The 21,004-nt window shown below is 37.3% G+C and overlaps 3 protein-coding genes across 15 annotated transcripts in view; 2 read left to right on the forward strand and 1 right to left on the reverse strand.

Moving 5' to 3' along the window:
* LOC135170958 (dual specificity protein phosphatase CDC14C) lies at positions 1-7,005 on the forward strand. Of its 5 annotated transcripts, none has more exons than XM_064137215.1 (8): positions 2-414; positions 712-783; positions 1,762-2,027; positions 2,198-2,868; positions 3,138-3,479; positions 3,780-3,905; positions 4,187-4,468; positions 6,987-7,005. In XM_064137215.1, exons 2-8 carry the CDS (start codon positions 735-737, stop codon positions 6,988-6,990), a joined length of 1,740 nt encoding a protein of 579 aa, XP_063993285.1. In that variant the 5' UTR covers positions 2-414; positions 712-734; the 3' UTR covers positions 6,991-7,005. The 5 variants fall into 5 exon arrangements, with proteins under 5 accessions (XP_063993293.1, XP_063993285.1, XP_063993259.1 ...); XM_064137189.1 differs by lacking the exon at positions 6,987-7,005 and adding an exon at positions 4,970-6,361; XM_064137206.1 differs by lacking the exon at positions 6,987-7,005 and adding an exon at positions 4,910-6,361 and having other exon boundaries at positions 3-414.
* On the reverse strand, positions 6,395-10,166 carry LOC135170987 (protein-serine O-palmitoleoyltransferase porcupine). Of its 2 annotated transcripts, XM_064137257.1 has the most exons (8): positions 10,020-10,166; positions 9,212-9,685; positions 8,862-9,100; positions 8,511-8,703; positions 8,023-8,245; positions 7,830-7,936; positions 7,518-7,720; positions 6,395-7,401 (listed from the first exon to the last, which is right to left on the reverse strand). In XM_064137257.1, exons 3-8 carry the CDS (start codon positions 9,091-9,093, stop codon positions 6,959-6,961), a joined length of 1,401 nt encoding a protein of 466 aa, XP_063993327.1. In that variant the 5' UTR covers positions 9,094-9,100; positions 9,212-9,685; positions 10,020-10,166; the 3' UTR covers positions 6,395-6,958. The 2 variants fall into 2 exon arrangements, with proteins under 2 accessions (XP_063993327.1, XP_063993320.1); XM_064137250.1 differs by lacking the exons at positions 9,212-9,685; positions 10,020-10,166 and having other exon boundaries at positions 8,862-9,205.
* LOC135170906 (rho guanine nucleotide exchange factor 2) overlaps positions 9,641-21,004 on the forward strand; it is a 19,768-nt gene continuing 8,404 nt past the window's right edge. The window contains exons 1-11 of one of the 8 annotated variants that reach the window (XM_064137088.1): positions 9,641-9,858; positions 10,604-10,694; positions 13,399-14,063; positions 16,048-16,197; positions 16,458-16,639; positions 17,404-17,544; positions 17,770-17,845; positions 18,083-18,206; positions 18,318-18,510; positions 19,887-19,958; positions 20,952-21,002. In XM_064137088.1, coding sequence (XP_063993158.1) covers positions 10,655-10,694; positions 13,399-14,063; positions 16,048-16,197; positions 16,458-16,639; positions 17,404-17,544; positions 17,770-17,845; positions 18,083-18,206; positions 18,318-18,510; positions 19,887-19,958; positions 20,952-21,002 — 1,694 coding nt within the window. In that variant the 5' untranslated portion in view covers positions 9,641-9,858; positions 10,604-10,654. Of the gene's footprint in view, positions 9,859-9,886; positions 10,127-10,602; positions 10,695-10,890; positions 11,024-13,398; positions 14,064-16,047; positions 16,198-16,457; positions 16,640-17,403; positions 17,545-17,769; positions 17,846-18,082; positions 18,207-18,317; positions 18,511-19,886; positions 19,959-20,951; positions 21,003-21,004 lie in introns of those variants that run through there. The other 7 variants (XM_064137123.1, XM_064137097.1, XM_064137106.1 and 4 more) reach the window with 7 other exon arrangements.

Below are 21,004 nucleotides of genomic sequence, written 5' to 3' on the forward strand. Positions count from 1 at the left end.
CACACACACTCGCGTGGGCAGTGGCGCAGTCACCGTTGTAGTTCAAAGAAGCCCAACATGGCAGCCCGATCGAAAACAACTCGATGCTTCTGGAATTGAAGTGACAAAGCATTAAACTCATATTCCCCCGGTATTGTCATAAAATAATACTCGTCGGTTGTGTCCAAAATGCAGTCGATGATGTGATAATAATCAACTCGGGGGATGGAGAGATAACGGTTTGAGGGAATTCGTGTTCGAGAGCGAGAGAAAAAAAAACGACTGGGATTTTTGTATACTTCGAGCCTCGTATACTTCAGGTGCCACACGACTGCAATTTCCGTCGGTCCAATTGGGCCCCCACGAATACTCCAGCACGGTTCAAATTTCGTAACGGTCGTTCCGAGGTGCTCAGAGATTCTCACAGTTTGACAGGTATACGATACAAACTATTTGTCGAATTGTACTTGAGTAATTTTTTATTCACGGTTGAAATAAATTTCTCCTATGAGTCCTCTCTGATGTCGATTTGGAGCACATCGTGATGTTGTTTGTGTATGTGAATTGTTAATTGCCGCGTCAACAATATTTCATATGTAACAATGATATGAGGAGGATCGATTTTGTCGTTTTTGAGCGAAATCACTGTAGTGATGTTTTTTCGCCGGATTTTTGGAGCCTATTTTTTTTTTAATTTCAACTAATTTAACTGGTCGTTTTGATGTATTACAGGAGTTTTTTATCACCGGGGAATCATGGAAGACTGCAGTGAGGTGCTGGTCTGTGCCACCGAGTTTCTGAAGGGTTCGTGGATTTTTTAAAGGGCTTTGTGGGGTTTCTGGAATAGGTATTTTTCGTAGACAGTCTTGAGTTATTTTGAGGAAGTCTTCAGGGGGAATTAGTTAAGTCCGAGGCTAGTGTAGGCGTACCATGCCAAAGGGAGTGTCAAGGACTACTCCAATTGCGTTTAGCATCAGTGACTATTTAATTTGTCTACGATTATGTAAACAAGCCTTTGAAAGTTGTCATCTCTGATGGGTTATTATGCTTCAGTAGAGAAATTATTACTTACACTTCTTGAGTGAAAGTACAAAAGTCCAAAGAAAATATGTGAGCCTTAATTAATCAAACTCGTGCCCGCAGTACGGAAAAATAAGACATTCTTGTTTTTTTCCCTGTCCGCAATCCCTACTGAATCAAAAATAAAAGGAATGAATCGATTGAATGTTAATTTCATTTGAACTCAATTTTATGAAACCGAGTTCGTGCTCTTAATAATTAAAGACCACTCTTTGACGTTTTTTTCAACCACTATGTCGTCGAAATTCATAGTACATGAACAAATCTAATCAATCGATCGAGCTGTAATTGTACCCAAATCAAATTTCATTCAATATCAAGGGTTGTGTGATTAGCGTGTCAGATTGGCATGTGGGGACCCGGGTTTAACTTTCCGACTGGCGCCAAATTTTCTGTCATAAATTTCAAGGGGTCATTGTCAAACGGAAGCCTCATAAAAAATTCGACTAATCCTGGGCAAGGCTTTCCTCTGAGGGGAATTGTCCCGTGTCCTTCGGCAATTGGGGTACGGCGATTGGGTACACAAAACCGAAAAAATTATTCAATTGATCTCGTGCTCCTGGCAGTTAAAAATTAATTTTCGTTTTATCGTTTCCCCCTCAAAACAAAATCTCGGAGAAATGATTTTATCGTCTCATATGGGAATTACTGATCATAATCCTTCGCAGAGGAAGCACTAAATAATATTCTTCTTTATTCCAGATCGTTTCTACCTAATAACCCTGAAAACCGATGTACACCCCAAAAGCACAGCAGACACGCACTATTTCAGTATTGACAATGAACTTGTATATGAGAATTTTTACGCTGACTTTGGGCCCCTGAACCTTGCAATGTTGTACAGATACTGCGACAAAGTTAATAAGAAACGGAAAAATGTTGCCATAAATAAGAAAAAAATTATTCATTATACAACTACAAATCCTGAGCAGAGGGTCAATGCTGCATTTTTAGCTGCCAGTTACGCCGTGAGTATTCGTTGTGTTGAGTACATTTTGTATTAGATGATAATCAAATTTATTCGTCTCTCTGATCGTCACAAAATGGTGAGAGAAATAAAATCCAGGCAGGAAGCTTTAGCTGTTGAATTGAGGTGTGAGAGAAACGATAAAAAACGGAAAATATTCCTTATTTTTAGATATTGTATTTGAAGAAGACAGCCGAAGAGGCCTACGAATTGCTGATAAACAGTCCCCACAGTCCACCATATCAAATGTTTCGTGATGCCTCCTTCGGCACACCGTGTTATCAAATATCCCTGAGGGACTGCTTGAGTGCCATTTATAAATGTCATCGCCTCGGCTTCTTCAATTTCGATGATTTCAAGCACACTGAGTACGAGCATTACGAAAAAGTTGAGAATGGAGATCTCAATTGGATTTTACCTGGGAAATTTATCGCTTTCTGTGGACCACACGCCAAGTTAAATAATGAAAATGGGTATCCATTGCACGCCCCCGAGTCATATTTCTCCTACTTTCGTCGTAACAATGTCACAACGATAGTGCGATTGAATCGGAAGATATACGAAGCTACGAGATTTATAGAAGCCGGTTTCGATCACAAAGATCTGTTTTTCGCTGACGGATCGACCCCCACAGACTCAATCGTACGTCAATTCTTGAAAATATCGGAGAATACACCGGGTGCCATAGCTGTGCACTGTAAAGCTGGTCTTGGCAGGACAGGATCATTGATAGGATGTTACATAATGAAACATTATCATCTTTCTGCTCATGAGACTATCGCATGGATCAGAATATGCAGGCCTGGATCGGTCATTGGTCATCAACAGAGTTGGCTTGAAGAGTTCGTATTCATCGTTTGTTTTCAAGAACATGAAATTCATTTCACTTTGCAGTTTAGTCCCAATTAGTCAGTCCAAGTCTGAGGACAAATTTCGTTACGACCTCTTTGTATTACATCATATTTTAAGCTACCTAATTTTATATAGGAATAACACATATATTTATTTGAGAGATTGTTTATAAATTTGAAGAAAACAAGCAATTGGCCCTAATGATATATTTTCCAAATAAATTAGTCCATGACGGTATTTAAACAATTTCAATTTATAGAAAAGAAAAAAGCCTCCACGCACTAATAAAGGAGCCCCTAAGAGCTGAGAATGGAAATCCCCCTCATGCATTCGGTATTTACTCGAAAATTGGAAGGCCAAACGCCTTCTTGGCGTTACCGAGATGCCCGAATCTGGGGCAGGACAATGTATCGGGAATAATGCACAGGGTTGATGGTATTCGGCTAGACGACACGTCGTCCCCAACGACCAGCACCAGTGTTGCTGCTAAATTTTCATGCATGACGCAGGGCGACAAATTGAATGAAATTAAAATACGCAGACGGCGAACTGGCACCAATGTTTATGTGGGAAATGCAATGGGGCAGCCTGCTGTTGTACTGTGAGTGGAGAATTATTTTTCGTTTCATTGTGTTCATGTAAAAAGTATATTTGACGAGGAGATGATTGACTTGATGTACCACTTGAAAAACAGAAACTATTCAAAGATAGAACTACTTGTAACTTTGAAGTTTATACTTCGATGCCCATTTCCAATATCCGTTGGAGGTTTGAGATGTTTTTCCATGGGAAGTAAAGAGTAATAATTTACTGAATGCAATCATCTCCTCGTGAGTCTGTCAAGCACTAATTCAATTAACAAACTCTAAGAGCAAGAAAAAAAATCGAAAAAATATTTCAGTCCAAACTTGGGACTTTTACTGCAATCGAGAAGTCAGAAAGGCGGAATATCACCATTAGTTGGATCCAAGAAGGATACAAATAAGCGTCTCCTCGCGCGTTCAACCACAACGACACTCGTTAAAAGGTCCGTTCATTAATAACACTCATTACCACCTATCTGTGTGTATTCATTTGTGCTGTTGTATCGTTTAACAAAACTATTTCCCAACGGTCACGCGATCTGCATGGGGGCAACATTTACCACTTTAAGTTGATGATTTTCTTTCGCATTTGACTGAAATGAATACAGCTCTCTTCCTTGTTATGTGAGATTTGCAGAATGTGTGAATGTAGAAATGAAAAGATATATTTTTCAAATTTCATATATGCTTAATTTGTCTGTATTCTAATCGACAACAAATGCAGAAATACACGAAGGATGGCTGGCAACTGTAAGCCATCGTCGTGCTACGTAAGGCCTAAAACAGCGAGCCAAATAGCCTCGGCAAAAGCCACAGCCTCGGTTGAAGCTAAAACGATGAGTGTAACGAAACCAGTGACGAGATCTAATCTCAGAGACACGTGCTTGACGGACAACCGTGCTGCTATATCATCGACGAGCAATCATCCTCTCCAGCAGTCGCAATCTGGCATGAATATGGTGTTGAGGTCAGCTGATCGAGTCAGCCGATATAATTCACTGAGGCAGTAAGTGATTCCCTCATTTTTTTCCTGTATCCTTGTAACTGAAGTTTTGCATAAGAATTTTTTTTGCATTGGATATGAAAGTCTATCAATAGTATGATCGGAATAATATTCAGCTCGGCTGCTTGATGGTTAACATGAAAATATCACAGGTGATAATAATTTTCATATTAACTAAACTGAAATATTAGCTACAAAATCTTGTAGATTTATAAATTTTCGCATTCGTGACACAGCGAGAGTAGAATCTCAAGACCATAATTTTCTTTCGTTGGTGAATTAAAAATTATTTCGAATTCCCATAACATTCATAAGATAAACAAAATATTTCGACAATGTAAATAATATTCAGCTTAACTGCTTGATGATTGATATAGACATAGTGTTGGGGTGGCTAACAAAAAAAAACAAAAACCATATCCCGTTTGCTTTTGTGACTTGCAGTGCGCGCACGACAATAAGTTCGAAAACAGCATTTATCAGATGATTAACCGATATTCTTAGTGGTGTTGGGGATGACGCAACCATCAGCCGTGCATCGAGACAGCGGAGAAGATCTCACCGATTAAATCCCATCATCCAATGAGAAAATATCAACCTGAAGCTTTCTAAAAACATTACATTTGTGGTATCAGACAGCTAACACCAATCAACACGATAAATATGGCTAATCACGGCAATTGTTTGAGTGTCTAATGCATTATACACCGATGTGATAACACTACACGTAATTATCGGGGTAAAGACTTCAATCAATTAGATAATAGTGTACGTAATTTTAATAATCATTAAATCTTTTTTTTTTCATGATTTTGAAATTTTTATAGATTTAACCGCTGTAAAGTAGTCTGTACCGATCTAGTGGAGGCTAATATTCTTGTATTAATATTCTGAATTATGTACATAGTTGAATTATTATGTGGTAGCACAAAATTGGGGGATTGATAAACAATATTAATAGTTTAGGTGAAATCCCTTGTCTGCAGTTTTTTTATATATTCAATAGATATTTTTCACTTTATAGAGGATATTTGCGGTCATTTGTGATTGAACATTGGAGTTAATATTTTTTGAATGAATGTTAATGATTTATTTATGGGGATTAGGAGATTCTCAAAAAACAGGGGTTGAAGGACAAATTATGTGAAAAAAAATAGGTACCATAATTGAATTTTAAACGGGTTTTGGCATAATCAAAAGAATACAACTGACCATAAAAATAGCATAAAATAATTGATAAAAAAATTAAGCTCAATGGACAAGGTTCGATGATCATCTACTAACGGCCATTGCTTTCCAATTTTGTACATTAACATTGCTAGTAAAAGTTGTAGGATCTCCATGAATTGAAGTGATTGTGATATGAAAATTTATGAATACATCACAAATGATGCATCTATCACTTTTTAAAAAATTAAACTCACGAGTTTTTATACATTTTTTTGCAATATAGAAACTAGATTTTTTGTTGATCAATGGTGCGTGTACATTTATATATAAGTAGTACAGAGAATAATAAAATAACAATTGCGTACTTACACATTCTTATTAATGAAAATGCCGCAAAAATGCGTCCGAATGTCACTTAATGTATTCACAGTATTTTAGTAAAGAGTAATTCATTCTCAGAGGTTTTCACGAATGTATAGTGTCTTATGTAAACATAGGAATCATTGTCGAGGCACATTTGAATAGAAAAATTATGAAAAATCCATAAATCGAGTCATGAATTTTAACGATCAGGTTACATGTTTCTAACGAAGATCGATCGGTGAATAAAAAAGTGTAAAGACCATCGAATCTCTTACGCATATGCTCTGTTAACATTTTGTCAATTTTAATATGAAATAAAATGAATACCAGAATTGGTAATAATGGCAAACTACAACAACAAAATTTCAATGTTATCATTAAGAAATAACAAATGAATTTATTTAGAAAATCTCATTTATTCTCAATTCATTAATTACAAAATCTTTTTACAAATATAAAAATATAAAAATGTCATGGGACATTGAATTTGTGACTGAAATAAATAAGATGAATTCAATTCATCGATTAATGGGTATCGGGACTATTGTGAGTAGAAAAACACAAAGACAATGTTTATGACATCACTGGACAGTTCTTCTGTTCCAACGTTCAAAATGAGCGACATTTTCCAATTTCCTAAATTTGCATCAATATGGTGCCTTTAAATTTTTCTCTCATAGCTATGGAGTCCCTGTGAGCAATTACCATTAATTTGTGAAGTGTAAAATAGGGCTTGGCAAAATGATAAAAAAAAGGAAATCAGCAAAGATAGAATGAAAAAAATGGAGCTCCTCACTGAACAAGTATGAGAATTCAAAAGTTTTCACAATGAAAAGACTAGTTCAAGAATGGTTTCAATTCTCTAAAGAATTCAGATTTATTCCCCTCAATTCCCTCTTCATAATCTCGCAAATTGATCGCACGCATCAATGTCTCCACGGAAAAAATTGAAATCGAAATTTATCTGAGTAAAAAATAAATAACATAGGTAGCCAACGCAACCCAGTGACTGGCGAATCCCAGCTGTGACCACTTATCGATTGTGTGGCTGTAGCTGTATCCACTCTCTTGAATATCCGAGGTATCGAACATTAGTCCTAAATAAGCTAAATGGAAGATCGATAATACTGAAAAACTGAGGTTTGCCACGATGACCCAGTAACAGTTCTCAGAATTTTTTTTATGACAGCACTTTTCTGTTGGGCATCGTTTTGCTGAGATACACGCGTCAAATGCATGAGCCAGAATATTCCTCAGTTGGAACTCTACGTATGTGTAGAAGCCTAAACTAAGGAGAACAGCAGCTAGTTGGAAGTTCAATCCATGAAGGAGGGCACTGGTTAAGTATGTCAGTGTCACTGCACTGAATTTACCTATGCGTTTGGTTGCTGGACGAAATATATCTGGAACGGGAACGAAACTCAGATAACATTTTTTTCATTATTCACACTTCTAAGAAGTTGAATTTGAATATTTCCACAAAATTAATGACTATAATTTAGACGTGATGCAGCCTTACATAATTTCAGCCACGTGTGCATAGGAATATTCCACGAGACAACGACCTGAACCAGCGATCTGGGCATTTCAATATCCCCAGGTTTGACAATCGTCGTGAGTGACGATGGATATCCACCCAATAACAAAACACTTGAAGAAGCATAAGAGATAAAGTAGTGAGAAGTTCTGAAGGATAATGCGTCTCGATACGCCAGAACCCATCTGCAAGGGAATTTTTTATTTTTTTAAAGATGTACTTCTCCATTTACGTTACGATGGCATGAAAAAATAAATTATGAACAAAAAGGCATAGAAAAAATATGTTCCTCACTTTGTTGAACTATCGGCTAACAGCCACCCACCCCAGCAATTCGAAATACTCAGGAAGATGAACGATACTGTGTAATGCTTGATGATCTGGATAATCCACTCCAAACTCTGGAAGAAACATTGAAAAAAGGATTTCGCTGCCCCGAAAATTTAATTTTCAATCACATGAATCATTTAAATTATTTCCAACTCACTAATGATGATCTCTCGTTATCCAACAGTCCAATGTAGTCTTTGAAGCTGATCCAAGGTCCGAAGAGGCATGTGGCAGCCCCAAATAAATATCCTGGATACTGGTAGCTATTCGGGAAATCGTTGTTGTTGGTTTTATCCAGGGATACACTCACAGCCTTCATCGCAGCTATCATCATGACGCTGCGAACCTTGTGCCAAGCTGAGGGGTCCATCGTGTATTCACTGATTCGACAAAGACCTCGATTAATTATCTAACCGAATAATGAATTGAAAATTGGAATAAGACGTGATTCGATAATGCCCAAGTACTCTGACTATTCTCCTAGGTCTGTCCGCAAGTTATTCATATGTTCTATTTTTACTTTTCCCACGCAATTGCAGTCGATAATAGTTATATCTTTAGAACATTATCTATTACAATGCAAAAGACTTTGGTGACTCTCCAACGCATTTCACTCTGAATTTTTTAAATTCAATTTATGCTCACCAGTATAAAATAACTAATAGACTAATAACGAAGACTTCTCCTCCTCTTTGGTATCGTCGAGGTAAACACAGACAGGCGTACGACAATGCAGCATAGATGAGCAACAAATATAAACATTCAGGCACATAGTGCTGGACTGTGTAGATTCCGATCACAATTGATAGCAGGTGAAACAGATAGTGCGGCAGTTTTTCTGGAAAATAATATTCGTCAGATGATTTCCTGCATGCAATTGTCCAAGAATTGAATGGTTCTCTTAGAAAAATAGCTTGGACACTTTGGAGAGTTAACCGGCAAACAAAATGTTCTGACACAAAATAACAAATGACTGCTAGTGGCTGGAGTACTTACTGATGAGAATTATCTGAGTTAAAATATTGAAAATGAACGAAGCTAATAACAGAGGACTCAAGTACTTGGCTGTCTCAAAAACACTTGGCACAATGCAGTTGTCGTAAACATCTTTCAATGTGTCAACATTGATGTCCTCGTACTCGTAATCGTACTCGAACATCCGTTGATCGCAGTCCTCGCAGTCAGTGTCCTCGGGGTAAAACGGTGAGTCGAATTTGTCACTGTACATTTTAAATCTAATTTGCCAATATCAGAGAAAGATTATGTTTAAAATTTGGGGAACACGAATTGACCGGAGGTTAGTCTCTCACTTGTGTTTACCAGAGATTATAGGGGAGATTGCTTACGCTTATGGAGTAGTTCCAACCGCAAAACTTCGTAGGGATGGCGCATGAACTACAATTGAACGTGCCTGTTGGTAAGGCATTACCACAGAGTATATGGCATGCCATCTGGGGCAGCCCATTTACGATTCTTCTAAGGCCCCGGGACAGAGATGTCGCCACTTACAACATCGCGGAGGCACTGGCTTCAATGGATTTTTAATCATATATTGTAAAATGATTGAAGGACTACGGAAATATTTTAAGATCAGTACAAACGTGTACAAACCAACTACAAACGATAGAATTTATTTACTTTGCGAAAAGAAATCACCTGTGCGCTATCTACATACGGTTAATATCAGCCTACAACTCCCCCTCCTCTTCCGCACCGTGACAGCGCCGCCCCCACCTCCGGAAAAAACCTCACCAAACTTCAGAGTGCGTGCGCTGCATGTAGAAAATGGTTGACGCACCTTGGTATCCCGTCGTTAGTCCCTAAAATTCCCAATAAAACAAAAACTAAATCTACGACAATAGCTAAACGACGATATAATAAATCCAACGTTTGACAATGTCAGTGTAATTCCCAATAGTCGATCACTCCTCAGAACCATCTGTTTGCGGTTCACCTCCGGGAGGGGGTACGTACCAACTACCTGTTCTCCACGGTACGGAAATAATCACCGAATAAATAATCACAAACGTCGGATAATTAATGAGTGAAAAAAAAGAGAAAGGGGGGTTAAAATTGTTTGGAAGCGTCTCACGGTTGTATTTTAAGGCGAATGCGGTTTATGTGCATTGAAAAGTAAATTGTTGGTGAAGCTACCTGTCATTGGAGTTGATCTTGGCTTTCCCTGGCAACAAGTGTCGTTTTACCAACTCCGGAAACAATGACTTATCGACAATCGAGCCCACGCGATTCGTTAATTCCAGGTTCCCAGTCATTACAATTGTCGAATTAAATCAGACGAGATTAAATCGACTTGTTTTAACACTTTCTAATTATTCAACGGATTATCAACTTATCAGCGAGTGTTAGATAATTGTTTAATCAATTTTTCCAGAAGCTGTTCGGTTGTCTAATTTGTTTGGTAGTTTTCTCCTGAGTAAACGTGGAAAAAAAATCGTCTGAGTCGATTAATCAGAGTTGGTTGATCACTTTCTCTAATTAAACTCGTTATCCAGCCGTTAATAAGTGTAAAAATTGTTCAACATATTTTTTTTCGTTGATCCGCTTTTTTAGTCGTGAAACTGTTTAAACGATGGAAAAAAATGTCGATTTAGTTCGATCTTGATTAACGCGATTTGTTTGATCCGTCTGGGCAGTAATTAGACTCGCTATTAACCCATCAACGAGTGTGAAAAAATAATTCAATGATTTTTTAAACCTTTGATTCGTTATTTTTCCAGTCATCAAACTGATTAAATATTAAAAAACTGTGGAAAAAATTGACGGACACGATGGAGAAACGGCAGGATGGGCTGGCTCCGTTTTCCTCTGGTGAGTTGTTATTTTAAATAATTAAAAATAGTCAATTAGCATATTTATATTATGATTTTTTTGGAGCTTGCGAGGGATAAAAATCGAGGGGAATTAGTCGGGGGGATTTAGGGCTGGTCCAAGGATTTCCTAGGATGGTGGTGGGGTTGGGTGGGTTTGGCTGGCTCTCCACTGCCCCGTGCACTGCTCGAGGGGTTGCAAATATCCGAGAGGGGGTGTAGTATTGCTGTGTGTGTTCGAGGTCGTGGATCAATTCGCTATGGTGAGGGTTCTTTTTCGATGAAAATGGTCGAAAGCAACAGTTCTTGCCAGGTTTTATCAGTGACGAGGTAATTGTTGCGAGCATTAATTTCGGTAGTAGGGGAGGGGGGAAGTGATAAGCCATTGCTGTGGTCGTGAGGCTTTGTTGAGAAATTTTTAGTTGTGGTTTTTTTTTCGAAGGAAAGGATTCTGTTGTGAAAATGTGGCGATTTAGTTGTTGAGGGAGATTCTAATTTGTTGATGGGTGAATGGTGAATGGTAAATTATCGTTTTTAGAGTCACCACACTGGAGTAACATTGGAATTAAATTATTTAACTTATTTGTTGACACCCAATAGATAGTGTAAGTTGTTATATGAATACAGTGGCAGGTAATTAAATTAAAATTGATTTAATTATCGAGGAATGATGAAGATCCAGTTTTCCAAACCTGTCACGATAGAAAATAATAATCAAAATATTGAGAATCTCGATAGCGATTCAACTTCCCACTGAATGCATCAAAGTGACCTGGTTTTCCATTGTAGATACTTCCACTCTGTTAATACGAAAATACTTGATAGACGTTGTACCTATATACTGCAATTGTTCCCTTGTTCGCCATCCCGGGAGCAAAATGTGAGAGTATCGGAAAAAGACTCAGACTATAATCAGAATCAAAACACCAGTGCAAAATATTCATCATGCAGTACTCAGTGAATTTTCTCTTTGATCTTTTTCTGATAAACGCCTGAGGAGGACTGAGGGTCAGAAATTTTAATATATTTTCATTTGAAATTTAAGGGAGTACCTGGTGAAAAATAGAGAACAGGAAATTTTCAAGGTCACTAGTTTTAAATCTCTTTCGAGGACCTCGGGCCGTATGATTCACTTCCGAATGCTTGAAAGCCCACGAGAATGATCAAGTACAAAGTTTCTTTTTTCCTCAGAAAATCCCAGGAGGATATCGAATGAAAAACTAAAGGAATTTCCGGTGAAACACACACATTGGAGTTTTATTTCAATTCACTTTATGAGACAATACAATAAAACATTCGGAAAAGCAGTAGAAGAAGTGATAGAATAAATTGACGGAAGTTTATGATTTTCGTTTGACATCTCGGGACCTAGCGAAACGTCTGGCATTTTCTCTTCTGGAGAATCCTAAGCTTCGTGAGCGAATATTTTGAAGTAAATTTCAGCATTTTCCAGTCAAGTTGACTTATCGAAACGAATTTCCAGAGGTATTCGAGATATTGACGGTCTCAAATATCCCAGTTGATCTTCAAAGATGGCTTTCCATTTCCCTGAAGACCTTCAGTCTTAATAAACTATCCCCCAATATTTGAAAATCCACGAAAAGGTCGAACGTCCACACACAATTTTTCCCTTCGGAAATCCCCGAGGAACATTAAGTGAAAAACTAGGAAAATTTTCGATAAAAAACGGATTGGAGTTTTATTCGAATGCACTTTGTGAGGCACTGCAGTAAACCCTTCAGAGAAGTGATAAAAACAACTAAATCGACCGAAAGTTACACTTTTCGTTTGATGTCTCGAGACCCAGCGAAATTCTTGTGGATTTTTTTATAAAGAATTCTGACAAAACATTTAAATGAAAGTTTTTGGAAATTCAAATCTAGTGGACTTATTAGAACAAATTTTAAGGACATTGAGGGATCGATATGCCAACGGAGATGCTCACCATCGAAAATATCCCAGTTGATTTCCAATGAAACTGTTTTCAAATCCCCTTCAATGTCCACCGGCCCAATAATGTCGCATGTTCAAAGATTCTATCACGGGAAAAATTGAAAGAATGTCCGCTCGAGAATAGAGAGAAGTGTATCAAGGTACAGAACATTCTCTATTCATACCTTCAATAACTAGAGCAGATAAATGGGTCGTCAGGGTGACTTTGCTACCGGAAATTTCCCCAGCTGCTCTATTGCAATATCTCAAGTCTTCTTTCTCAACTCGCCCGAGAACAGAAGAACCTTCCCCCAAACTTCAGGTTCACATTCTACTCCACCCCTGCATACGAATATTCATAAATTTTTTCATTCCCTGCTCAACTTGTGAATATTCCCCAACTTCCACCGAAGTTCTTCCACGTCGTTCCTCCACCAGAGTATCAAAAAGCACTAAAGTTATGTTGTAATTGTCTAGAGAATGACTCTTTTGAAAAGAAATTATTAAAATACATTTTTCACCGGGAAAATCGTTTCATAATTTTCCCTCGAATATCTCTCTCTACAGTTATTTTAAGAATTAATGAAGACTTATCTTCGGAACGAGGAAATAATGTATAGAAATAAATAATCTTCTGTGTTGATAACACATTCTATCATTAATTTCAAAGTGAGAAAAAATCATAAGCAAAGCCCAGAAGATTCAATACAATTTAATTTCATAATGTCAAGCTTCCGTACTCATAAAAATTCAAATAACATCACAATTTCCAGATGAATGTCCAAACAGTGGTGAAGACAGCGATGAAGACGTAGTGACAGACTACCTTAACTCAGAGCAAACAGACTGCAGTCATGCATCAGCTATTAACGGTGAACTAGTGGGCTCGACCATTGATGGAACTCACCGCCAATCAGCTGATTATACCAAAGATAACGTCGATATGGCAATGGCCGAGACTGGTGATGACCGACGTAACCCATCTTCCCTTGGTATCACCAGGAGTCAGCAGAATCCCCTTGTCCCGACTATCAGTGTAACGCCACATTCTCCAGGACTGGCTAAACACTATCCAGTATTGGAGGACAATCTTCAGCAGTTGAACGAGATTCACAACAGCATCCAACGTATGCGTGACCTGACTGTCTGCACTGTCGGGTACAGACTGCTGTCCCAGGCGGAAAATCTTCACAGACTGAGTTCCTCGTGTCCATCGCTGGGACCACTGGGGAGAGGCCCCACTGGAGACAGGGTACCTGGCTCCGATCCCGATTTGGCTAATTGCTCCACAAACAGTTCACCCACTCATTTCCCGCAAGGGCAGCTGCCACCAGGTATGCTTGGGGTTGACAGGAGGAGAAGCTGGACTGATCTTGAGGAGAGCAGAAAAAATCGGCATAGATGCGGCGTACAAAATCATCTGCAGGCACAGAATATGGTAAATAATATTTTTTTATTTGGGATATTTGTCCGCGGAGAGCCATTCTGCTGAGGAAAAAAAAATGATTGGAAGAGTTTCTGTCTCACAAGTTTTTAATGAATATTTTAGAATTTTGGGTAAAATGAAAGATCCAAGGAAAGTTCCAATAATTAATCTCCTTAGTATTCAGACCTTTTTATTTATTAAAAACCTGCGGAGTCAATTTTACCTTGTATGGCGTCGTCTCATTTAATATCTCTTAATTAGGTGTTTATCTCAAGAACTTCTGCAGATTAATTTTTTTATGAGCGAGAAATTTGTTAAGACAGGAGTCTTCTGATAAGAAAGGTCGAGGGTGTTCCCCCATTCAGGGAGAAAGGATGTTTTCCACTTCATAATTAGAGAGTATTTGAGATAGAGAAGTTGGAGTAATTTAATCCCGACTCGGTCGTTCTTAACAGGAATTCAGGTGTCACTTAGAGCCTCTTTCCACCCACACGTTGTATCTCTGAATTTTTTATCAGTTGATTTCCATATTCAATGACGCAAGAACCTGAAGAATTTGTAAATAACCAAGAATAGCGAACTAATATTCCAGGCTACACATCGCCCTTCCGCATGTGAAAATCAATGGTGCTCGGATGTGTCGACCTTAGCCTTTTCCATGCAATCAATTATTCATAAAATAGGGCATACGACAGGACTGGGGAAGTTAATTTAATGAATAAGTGTTGAAATGTCATCAATTAAATTTGCAATTTTTGGGGCTTTCATGGTTTTATGAGACTTTCAGGAAATTTCGTTCGTACTGCAACTGAAAATTTATTTCCAAATTTCGTCCCTGCAGTGATTTTAAGGTTTTATGGCACTCAGAAGATGCAAATTGTGCATTTATTCGAAACATGAGTGATCCTAGAAAAAAAAGATTGACATGAATTTCCTTTAAATCCATTAATTTCCGTAAAAAATGCAATTTAACGAAAAAAAAATTGCTTCAACAATCTCCGCCTGTCTTTTATTAATCGATTTTCATTAAAAACTATCCGTCCTCCATAGAAAAGCCTGCAGAAGCCAGAGAAATGCCTCTGGAGTAAAAAAAAATTACACAGCATATGTTTGCAAATGTTAGAGACACGTAAACCGAAAATAATTCCCTGAAAAATAAGTGAGGTCCACAAAAATGCGTGACTCGCTTGTGACACTGAAATTTAACGATATTTTCGGTGACTGATAAAAATAAGCGCAGTGATTTTTTATTTCTAATACAAATGACTAATAGGGGGAAAAGTGACGTCTCTGTGTTTAGAACCGGAAGCCTGTCTTTCCTGTCATGTTTATATATATATCTTGTGCCTTGCGATTCGCCGTCCACCGTTCAATCGTAACAACAGGAATAAAAAATAATTAATAAACGATTCGTCATCATAATCCTCGGGATTTACCAGTGAATGCCCTTTGCATTTATGAATGGGATGAAAATTATTTCGCCGAATAAAGTGAAAGATTATGAGCATTTTTGCAGCTCAGTGATTCCTTTGTGACATCGACAACTGTATTTCAATAGAAAATCCTGAAAATCCCAGTTCACTGCATTGCATATTGAATTCTCATTGATTATTGCTATTTATTAGCCGGTGATTAAGCAAGATTAAATCCATGAGGCCGCCGAGCACTGACTAATAACCGCATGAAGAAGAGAAAACACATGAAGCTAGATCATTTTTTAAATTTTCTCTGGAAGAATTTAAAAGTCAATTTTTAGAAATAATTACATTGAGAAATAAATCTCTATCTTGACTTTGAAGATTACCCTCATTTACTCGGCAATGGTCTCAATACGCGAGATAATTAAGCCTAATTACGAGACATTCTTCAAAAATCTATTGTGAAGTGAAACTGAGTGATTTAATTTAAACGCTTACTCACTGGGATTCAATAACGACTTTTTGATAATTGCATATTTAATGGGAAAAACATAGTCATTATAATTTTTTACTCTCAGCGACAGCGAAGTATCAGCCTAAGTAGCCTTGACAGTGAAATGGACCTTGAAATTGATGGTAAATCAACATCGGCATGTGCAAGTGTGGCAAATCGCTCCTGTAGATCTCAAACCAGTACTCACTCACTCAATGAAGCTGACTTAGTTCAGGTAAATTATAAAGCTCCGATTCACTAAATAATTATCTAATGTATGGTTATTTTTATCGAGAAATGTCAAGAGAAAATTATCAGCGAAATATTTTTTCTCATGTTTTTCCAACGAAGAATTCCTTTTCCGTTAGAAATCAGTGTATCATCCATAGAAACCTTCTCATCTATCAAATATTCATTTGCTTCGAATTAATACCTACCATTAATCATTTTTTTATGATAACGAACTGAGGAAAATGCACTGTTGAAACATTTAAGATTGATCCACACAAGTCAGCGGTGAAACGAGTAAGCCAAAGACTAACAGAGACTGTGAATCTGTTGCCGGGAGTGACAGGATCACGTTTACCACTTCAGAAATCCATCTCCACTCCATCAATTATCGGTCCACCAGGACAAGCACCCCTGGAGGGCACAAGGACAACGCCTTCTCTAGCCACGTAAGTTGACATTAACTCCAACATTTTTTTTTCATATATCTATGCGTTTGCTGTGCCTAATTCGCTATTGATACGAATTTTATCTATATTTTTTAGAGGATGAAGTCAGTAGTGAAGTGGTGGAAGGAATGATTAAACTTTTTTCTCTTTAAATGTTGCACTGTCTCTGGGAGGAATTATTTCGTTGGAAATTTAAATTTTCACATACTCTACTCACCATTTTCCCCTAGATCCACTCATTCTCAAGATGGATAACTGATTATCGAAAGATTTTCGCTGCTTCAACGAAATATAAATTCTAATTTCATTCTTTGCTCCATTGTTTATTATTTACGAAGTCAATTCTTAACATTCTCGAATGTTACATTATCCTCAAGAGCAATTTTTCCCCTATTAGTTTAACTCTTTCCAAAAATTCCTTTTAACCTTCTCCCCCCGGGTTCCGTCGATTTCGAAATCGATAACTAATATCCAAAACAACTTCGCTACTGCACCAGAATATAAATCACAATTCCATAGTTTATCGCACAGCTAGAGTCTTAGGCATGCCACTATGCAATAAACAAAGTTTAATTTCACGATAATAACTCACTATATAATCACCAAAGACAAACAAAATTCGCCAAAGCTGCTGCTGAACTCTATTAAGTCTTTTTATTTATATGTGTACATTACTTCACGAAAAAAAAAATTTAGTGAAAAATAGTATGTATGTGATTTGTGTGTATTGCACTGAAAAATTTTGCAACAATCGTGCATGACAGCAGAAGACACGAACCAAACGAGAAAGGTAGTGGAAGTGAAACTGAGACCGAGGATCCACCCCACAGTCATGCATATCATGGTGATATTATTCGTGAGGGTTCCCTCAATGCCCAAACTTCCCTCGACGAGCTCATGACCGAGTGAGTACCTTAGATAAATCACTGATATAAATTTCGTCATCATGGAAATGGTCAGTTTAGTCACACAATAATATCAATGTTATTTGTTTCATTTCTCGATATTTATATTTAGGCTTTTATTAAGCATAATGAGGGCTTATTGCTTGCAATTTTCATTACTCCATTGATTTATATATGAGTGATCATTTATTTCGGTTATTTACACTGGATTACTCATGATTGCAGTGGAACGGTGTACGATGATCATCACTCGGAGAAAACCCGGAGAAAGCGGGGATCGTTGTTCTTCAGGAAGAAAAAGGTGTGTTCTGTTTTAATGGATCTATCATTGTTTTTTTTTTATCAGAGAATGGAAGTTCGTTTAAAGGGTATTTTTAGATTCTTTGTCACTGTTATATGGCTGAGGGATTCATCAATATTATTATTTTCATCGCTTTGTTCTCTCTCGACGACTCATCAACCAATTTTTTCCCTTTTTTATTTTCTATTTTGTTTTGGCCTACTGCTAGGTATTTTATTCATTGCATTTTCTGTCCAGGATAAGAGTGGTAAGAAGCCTAGTCAACAGACTCACCACTGGGTGACAATGAGTATCCAGGGAAATTACGTTTGTGATTACTGCATGAAACAGTTTGGAAATAAATCAGTTCTACATTGTGAGAGTGAGTACATGCCAGTTCAGATATTTCAATTTTTTTTGCGTTTATACGTCAAGTTGGGCATTAGGATATCAACGATTTAGTGAAATTATTCAATTATCATTCACTCAACAGTCTGTGGTGCGATGGTTCATCAGAACCAGTCATGCAAGGACCAGATGTCAAGCGAGTGTGTCAAGTCGAAGAATAACTCCCACAAGGGCTCTACAAAGTCAATGTCAAGTGTGTCAATTGTGACGAGCAGTGGGCATGTCAAGAGGGGCTCCACTGTCTCATTACCCCCATCAAGTTCAACCGGTACAAACAGGTGAGTTTTTCTTTCATTACATTGAAAAACACATTGATTTCTTTAACATTTATGCGATTAATATATTGCATCGAGTCTTCGTGTCCTTTGGTTCAAGTCTCGCACGCTGCCGACGCACGGTCAGAAGGAAGCTCGGAGTTTTAAATATTAAAACGAAAGAAAATAAAAAATTCAATCGTTCATTTGCATTGAGGGGAGACCGCGGTAAAATTATAAAGTCCTCGCCCGGACTCGAGAATATTTAAGTACTTTGGATATTTTTTCCCCCAGTGTTTTTTTACTTGTTTTCAAGTCAAGCTGAATATTTCAAAATCTCAGGGAAGTGATGAAATTATAAAAAAATCAATCTCTTATCGAAATTTTTCCATTTTCCATCAATTTCAAGATTAAGAAAATTTTTTTCTTGAAATACCATTGATTCATGTATATTATGACCGCCTTTTTGATCCTAAATTTCGGCGAGGAAATTTATTTGTCAATCACTCCGAGGCTCAGGCTGGCTCAGGAGCTTTTACCAACATTAATTTTTACCAATTTTTGCAAGATGAGATTAATAGAGCGGCAAATATTTACATAATTATTTATTAATTTATTAATCGTCCGTGTGTAGTTGCGTGTAGCCAGGTCTGTGGTGCTTTGAAATATCGCGTTACTCAGACAACTCAATTTACATAATTACTTTCATTATTTTTGGCTGGATATATTCACATGGGTTCAGACTAAAGTTACGCTAATGAAAAACGCCACCACAAAATCGGAGGATTATGGTTTGCTAATGAAAAATGTAAAATTGAGAGCTTGCATGGTGGTGTTTTTTTCATTCTCGTGTATGTGTGCATTCTACGAAACGAAATTAAAGAAAATGTTGGGGCTTATGTTGAGAATAATTTTGAGTAAATGACTAAACTGCAATTGAATGAAGAAAAATAATGGAAAGAGAGGACGGTGGAGATCATTCAAAAGGAAAGGGAAGAAAATTAATTTAATTTCAATTTGTTTAAAAATATGACTCATCCATAGCTCATTAGGCTCTTTACATTTTATGTAATGATCACTAGAGTTGTTATAAAAATATAGATACCAGATCAAAATCAATTTTGAAAAAATTAGTTTACCCCGTATTTGCGCGTTCGGTTGTATGATAGATCTATTGGGATTGGGTTCTAATCTCGCAATGAAATAACAACATTCAGAAAACCTCATGCAAGTTCCATATTATGTGCAATCGAATGACCCAAAATAACCGAAGGGGGAGGGATCATTGAAAAAACGAAAGACATAAAATGCGTCAAGTTGCGCTAATGCAGTGTGTGCTTTCTCCTTCCTCCGTGCATTCCCTCCCGATTGCCAACTGTATTCGATATCAACGGTAAAAGGGAAATTAGCAACAAGAAAACGGTGACAAACTACAGCCCTTGGCGGCGTGTCGCCACAAAGCTTGGAGTCAAGTAAGTCGTCCCAGAATAATAATCACAAAATTGTGTCTATTCTCGGTGTTATTTTTTTTCTACTGTCGATACATAGACTCTTATCCATCACGTGTAATCAGTTATTACTGTTCGTTCTGTGTTCTGAGATGACATTTCAATGAATTTTCTCAACTCGTCGTGGAATTGGTGTTGCTAGTTGTTTATTTGTTAAATTTTTTTTAATGAAAGGGAACTGATGGGAATTATTATAAACTGATGAAACAGAATGTGTCAACATCACACAAAGATCAATTTTTATGAAAATTTTCCGTATTCTCGGACATTTTCTCCCAAAATGATCTTGAGAAAAAACTGATTCATTGAAGAAAGTGAAAAAAAATTACATGCCCTCAATTCTTCTCATTTCCTCCTACTAAATGTTAACTCTGTCATTCGCACAACATCATGACAATGGAAACTGATCTGAATTGGCACTTGATGTTTATATTGAGCGATTTGAACTATAGAAATGATATTAAAAATATCCTGCCCTGCCTGAGCTTGAGAACCACCTGCTTGTTTCGTTTATTTGTTACAATATCACAATTATGATTTATATTATCTGTTAATACTGTATTTATTAATACTATTCCAACTATTCATTTAATACTAGTAAAAATGTGATTGAGCCTGTAAGGGCGACAATGGCTTTGCTTTGCTTAATTCGTGTTTTTTCCTCAATTTTGTGTAGCACATTGGGGTGAATTTTGGAATTCTTCCAATAATATGTTTACGTGGTACCGTGGACAGACACTAATGGGATGTATGTCTGAACATTGAAATGATTCTATGATTGACTATGAACGTCAAGTAAAGCTCGACTGTTAATGGAAAAGACATTCGCGAACAGAGATTCATGTGGATGAATGCTTTGTAGGAAGGGGGACACCGAGTTAATTAGTTTTTAGGAAATTAATGAGATTTTCGCAAAAGGAGGAGTAGATATTCACGCTCAAAGTTTTTATTTTACAGCCAATCGATCAGCGAGGAAAAGGATGGAGAAGGACAACGTGATATTGTCAGGT

This window comes from Diachasmimorpha longicaudata, chromosome 2 (assembly GCF_034640455.1).
Source record: "Diachasmimorpha longicaudata isolate KC_UGA_2023 chromosome 2, iyDiaLong2, whole genome shotgun sequence".
Classification (NCBI taxonomy): domain Eukaryota; kingdom Metazoa; phylum Arthropoda; class Insecta; order Hymenoptera; family Braconidae; genus Diachasmimorpha; species Diachasmimorpha longicaudata.

Bases quoted from the DNA above. Each gene is read 5' to 3' on its own strand.
- LOC135170958 (XM_064137189.1), top strand. From the start codon at position 735: ATGGAAGACTGCAGTGAGGTGCTGGTCTGTGCCACCGAGTTTCTGAAG. The intron at 784-1,761 runs GTTCGTGGATTT...TCTTTATTCCAG, and splicing joins TGCCACCGAGTTTCTGAAGG to ATCGTTTCTACCTAATAACC. The intron at 2,869-3,137 runs GTTCGTATTCAT...TTCAATTTATAG, and splicing joins CAACAGAGTTGGCTTGAAGA to AAAAGAAAAAAGCCTCCACG.
- LOC135170987 (XM_064137257.1), bottom strand. From the start codon at position 9,093: ATGTACAGTGACAAATTCGACTCACCGTTTTACCCCGAGGACACTGAC. The intron at 8,246-8,510 runs GTGAGCATAAAT...TTGTCGAATCAG, and splicing joins CTATTAGTTATTTTATACTG to TGAATACACGATGGACCCCT. The intron at 7,937-8,022 runs GTGAGTTGGAAA...TGTTTCTTCCAG, and splicing joins ATAACGAGAGATCATCATTA to AGTTTGGAGTGGATTATCCA.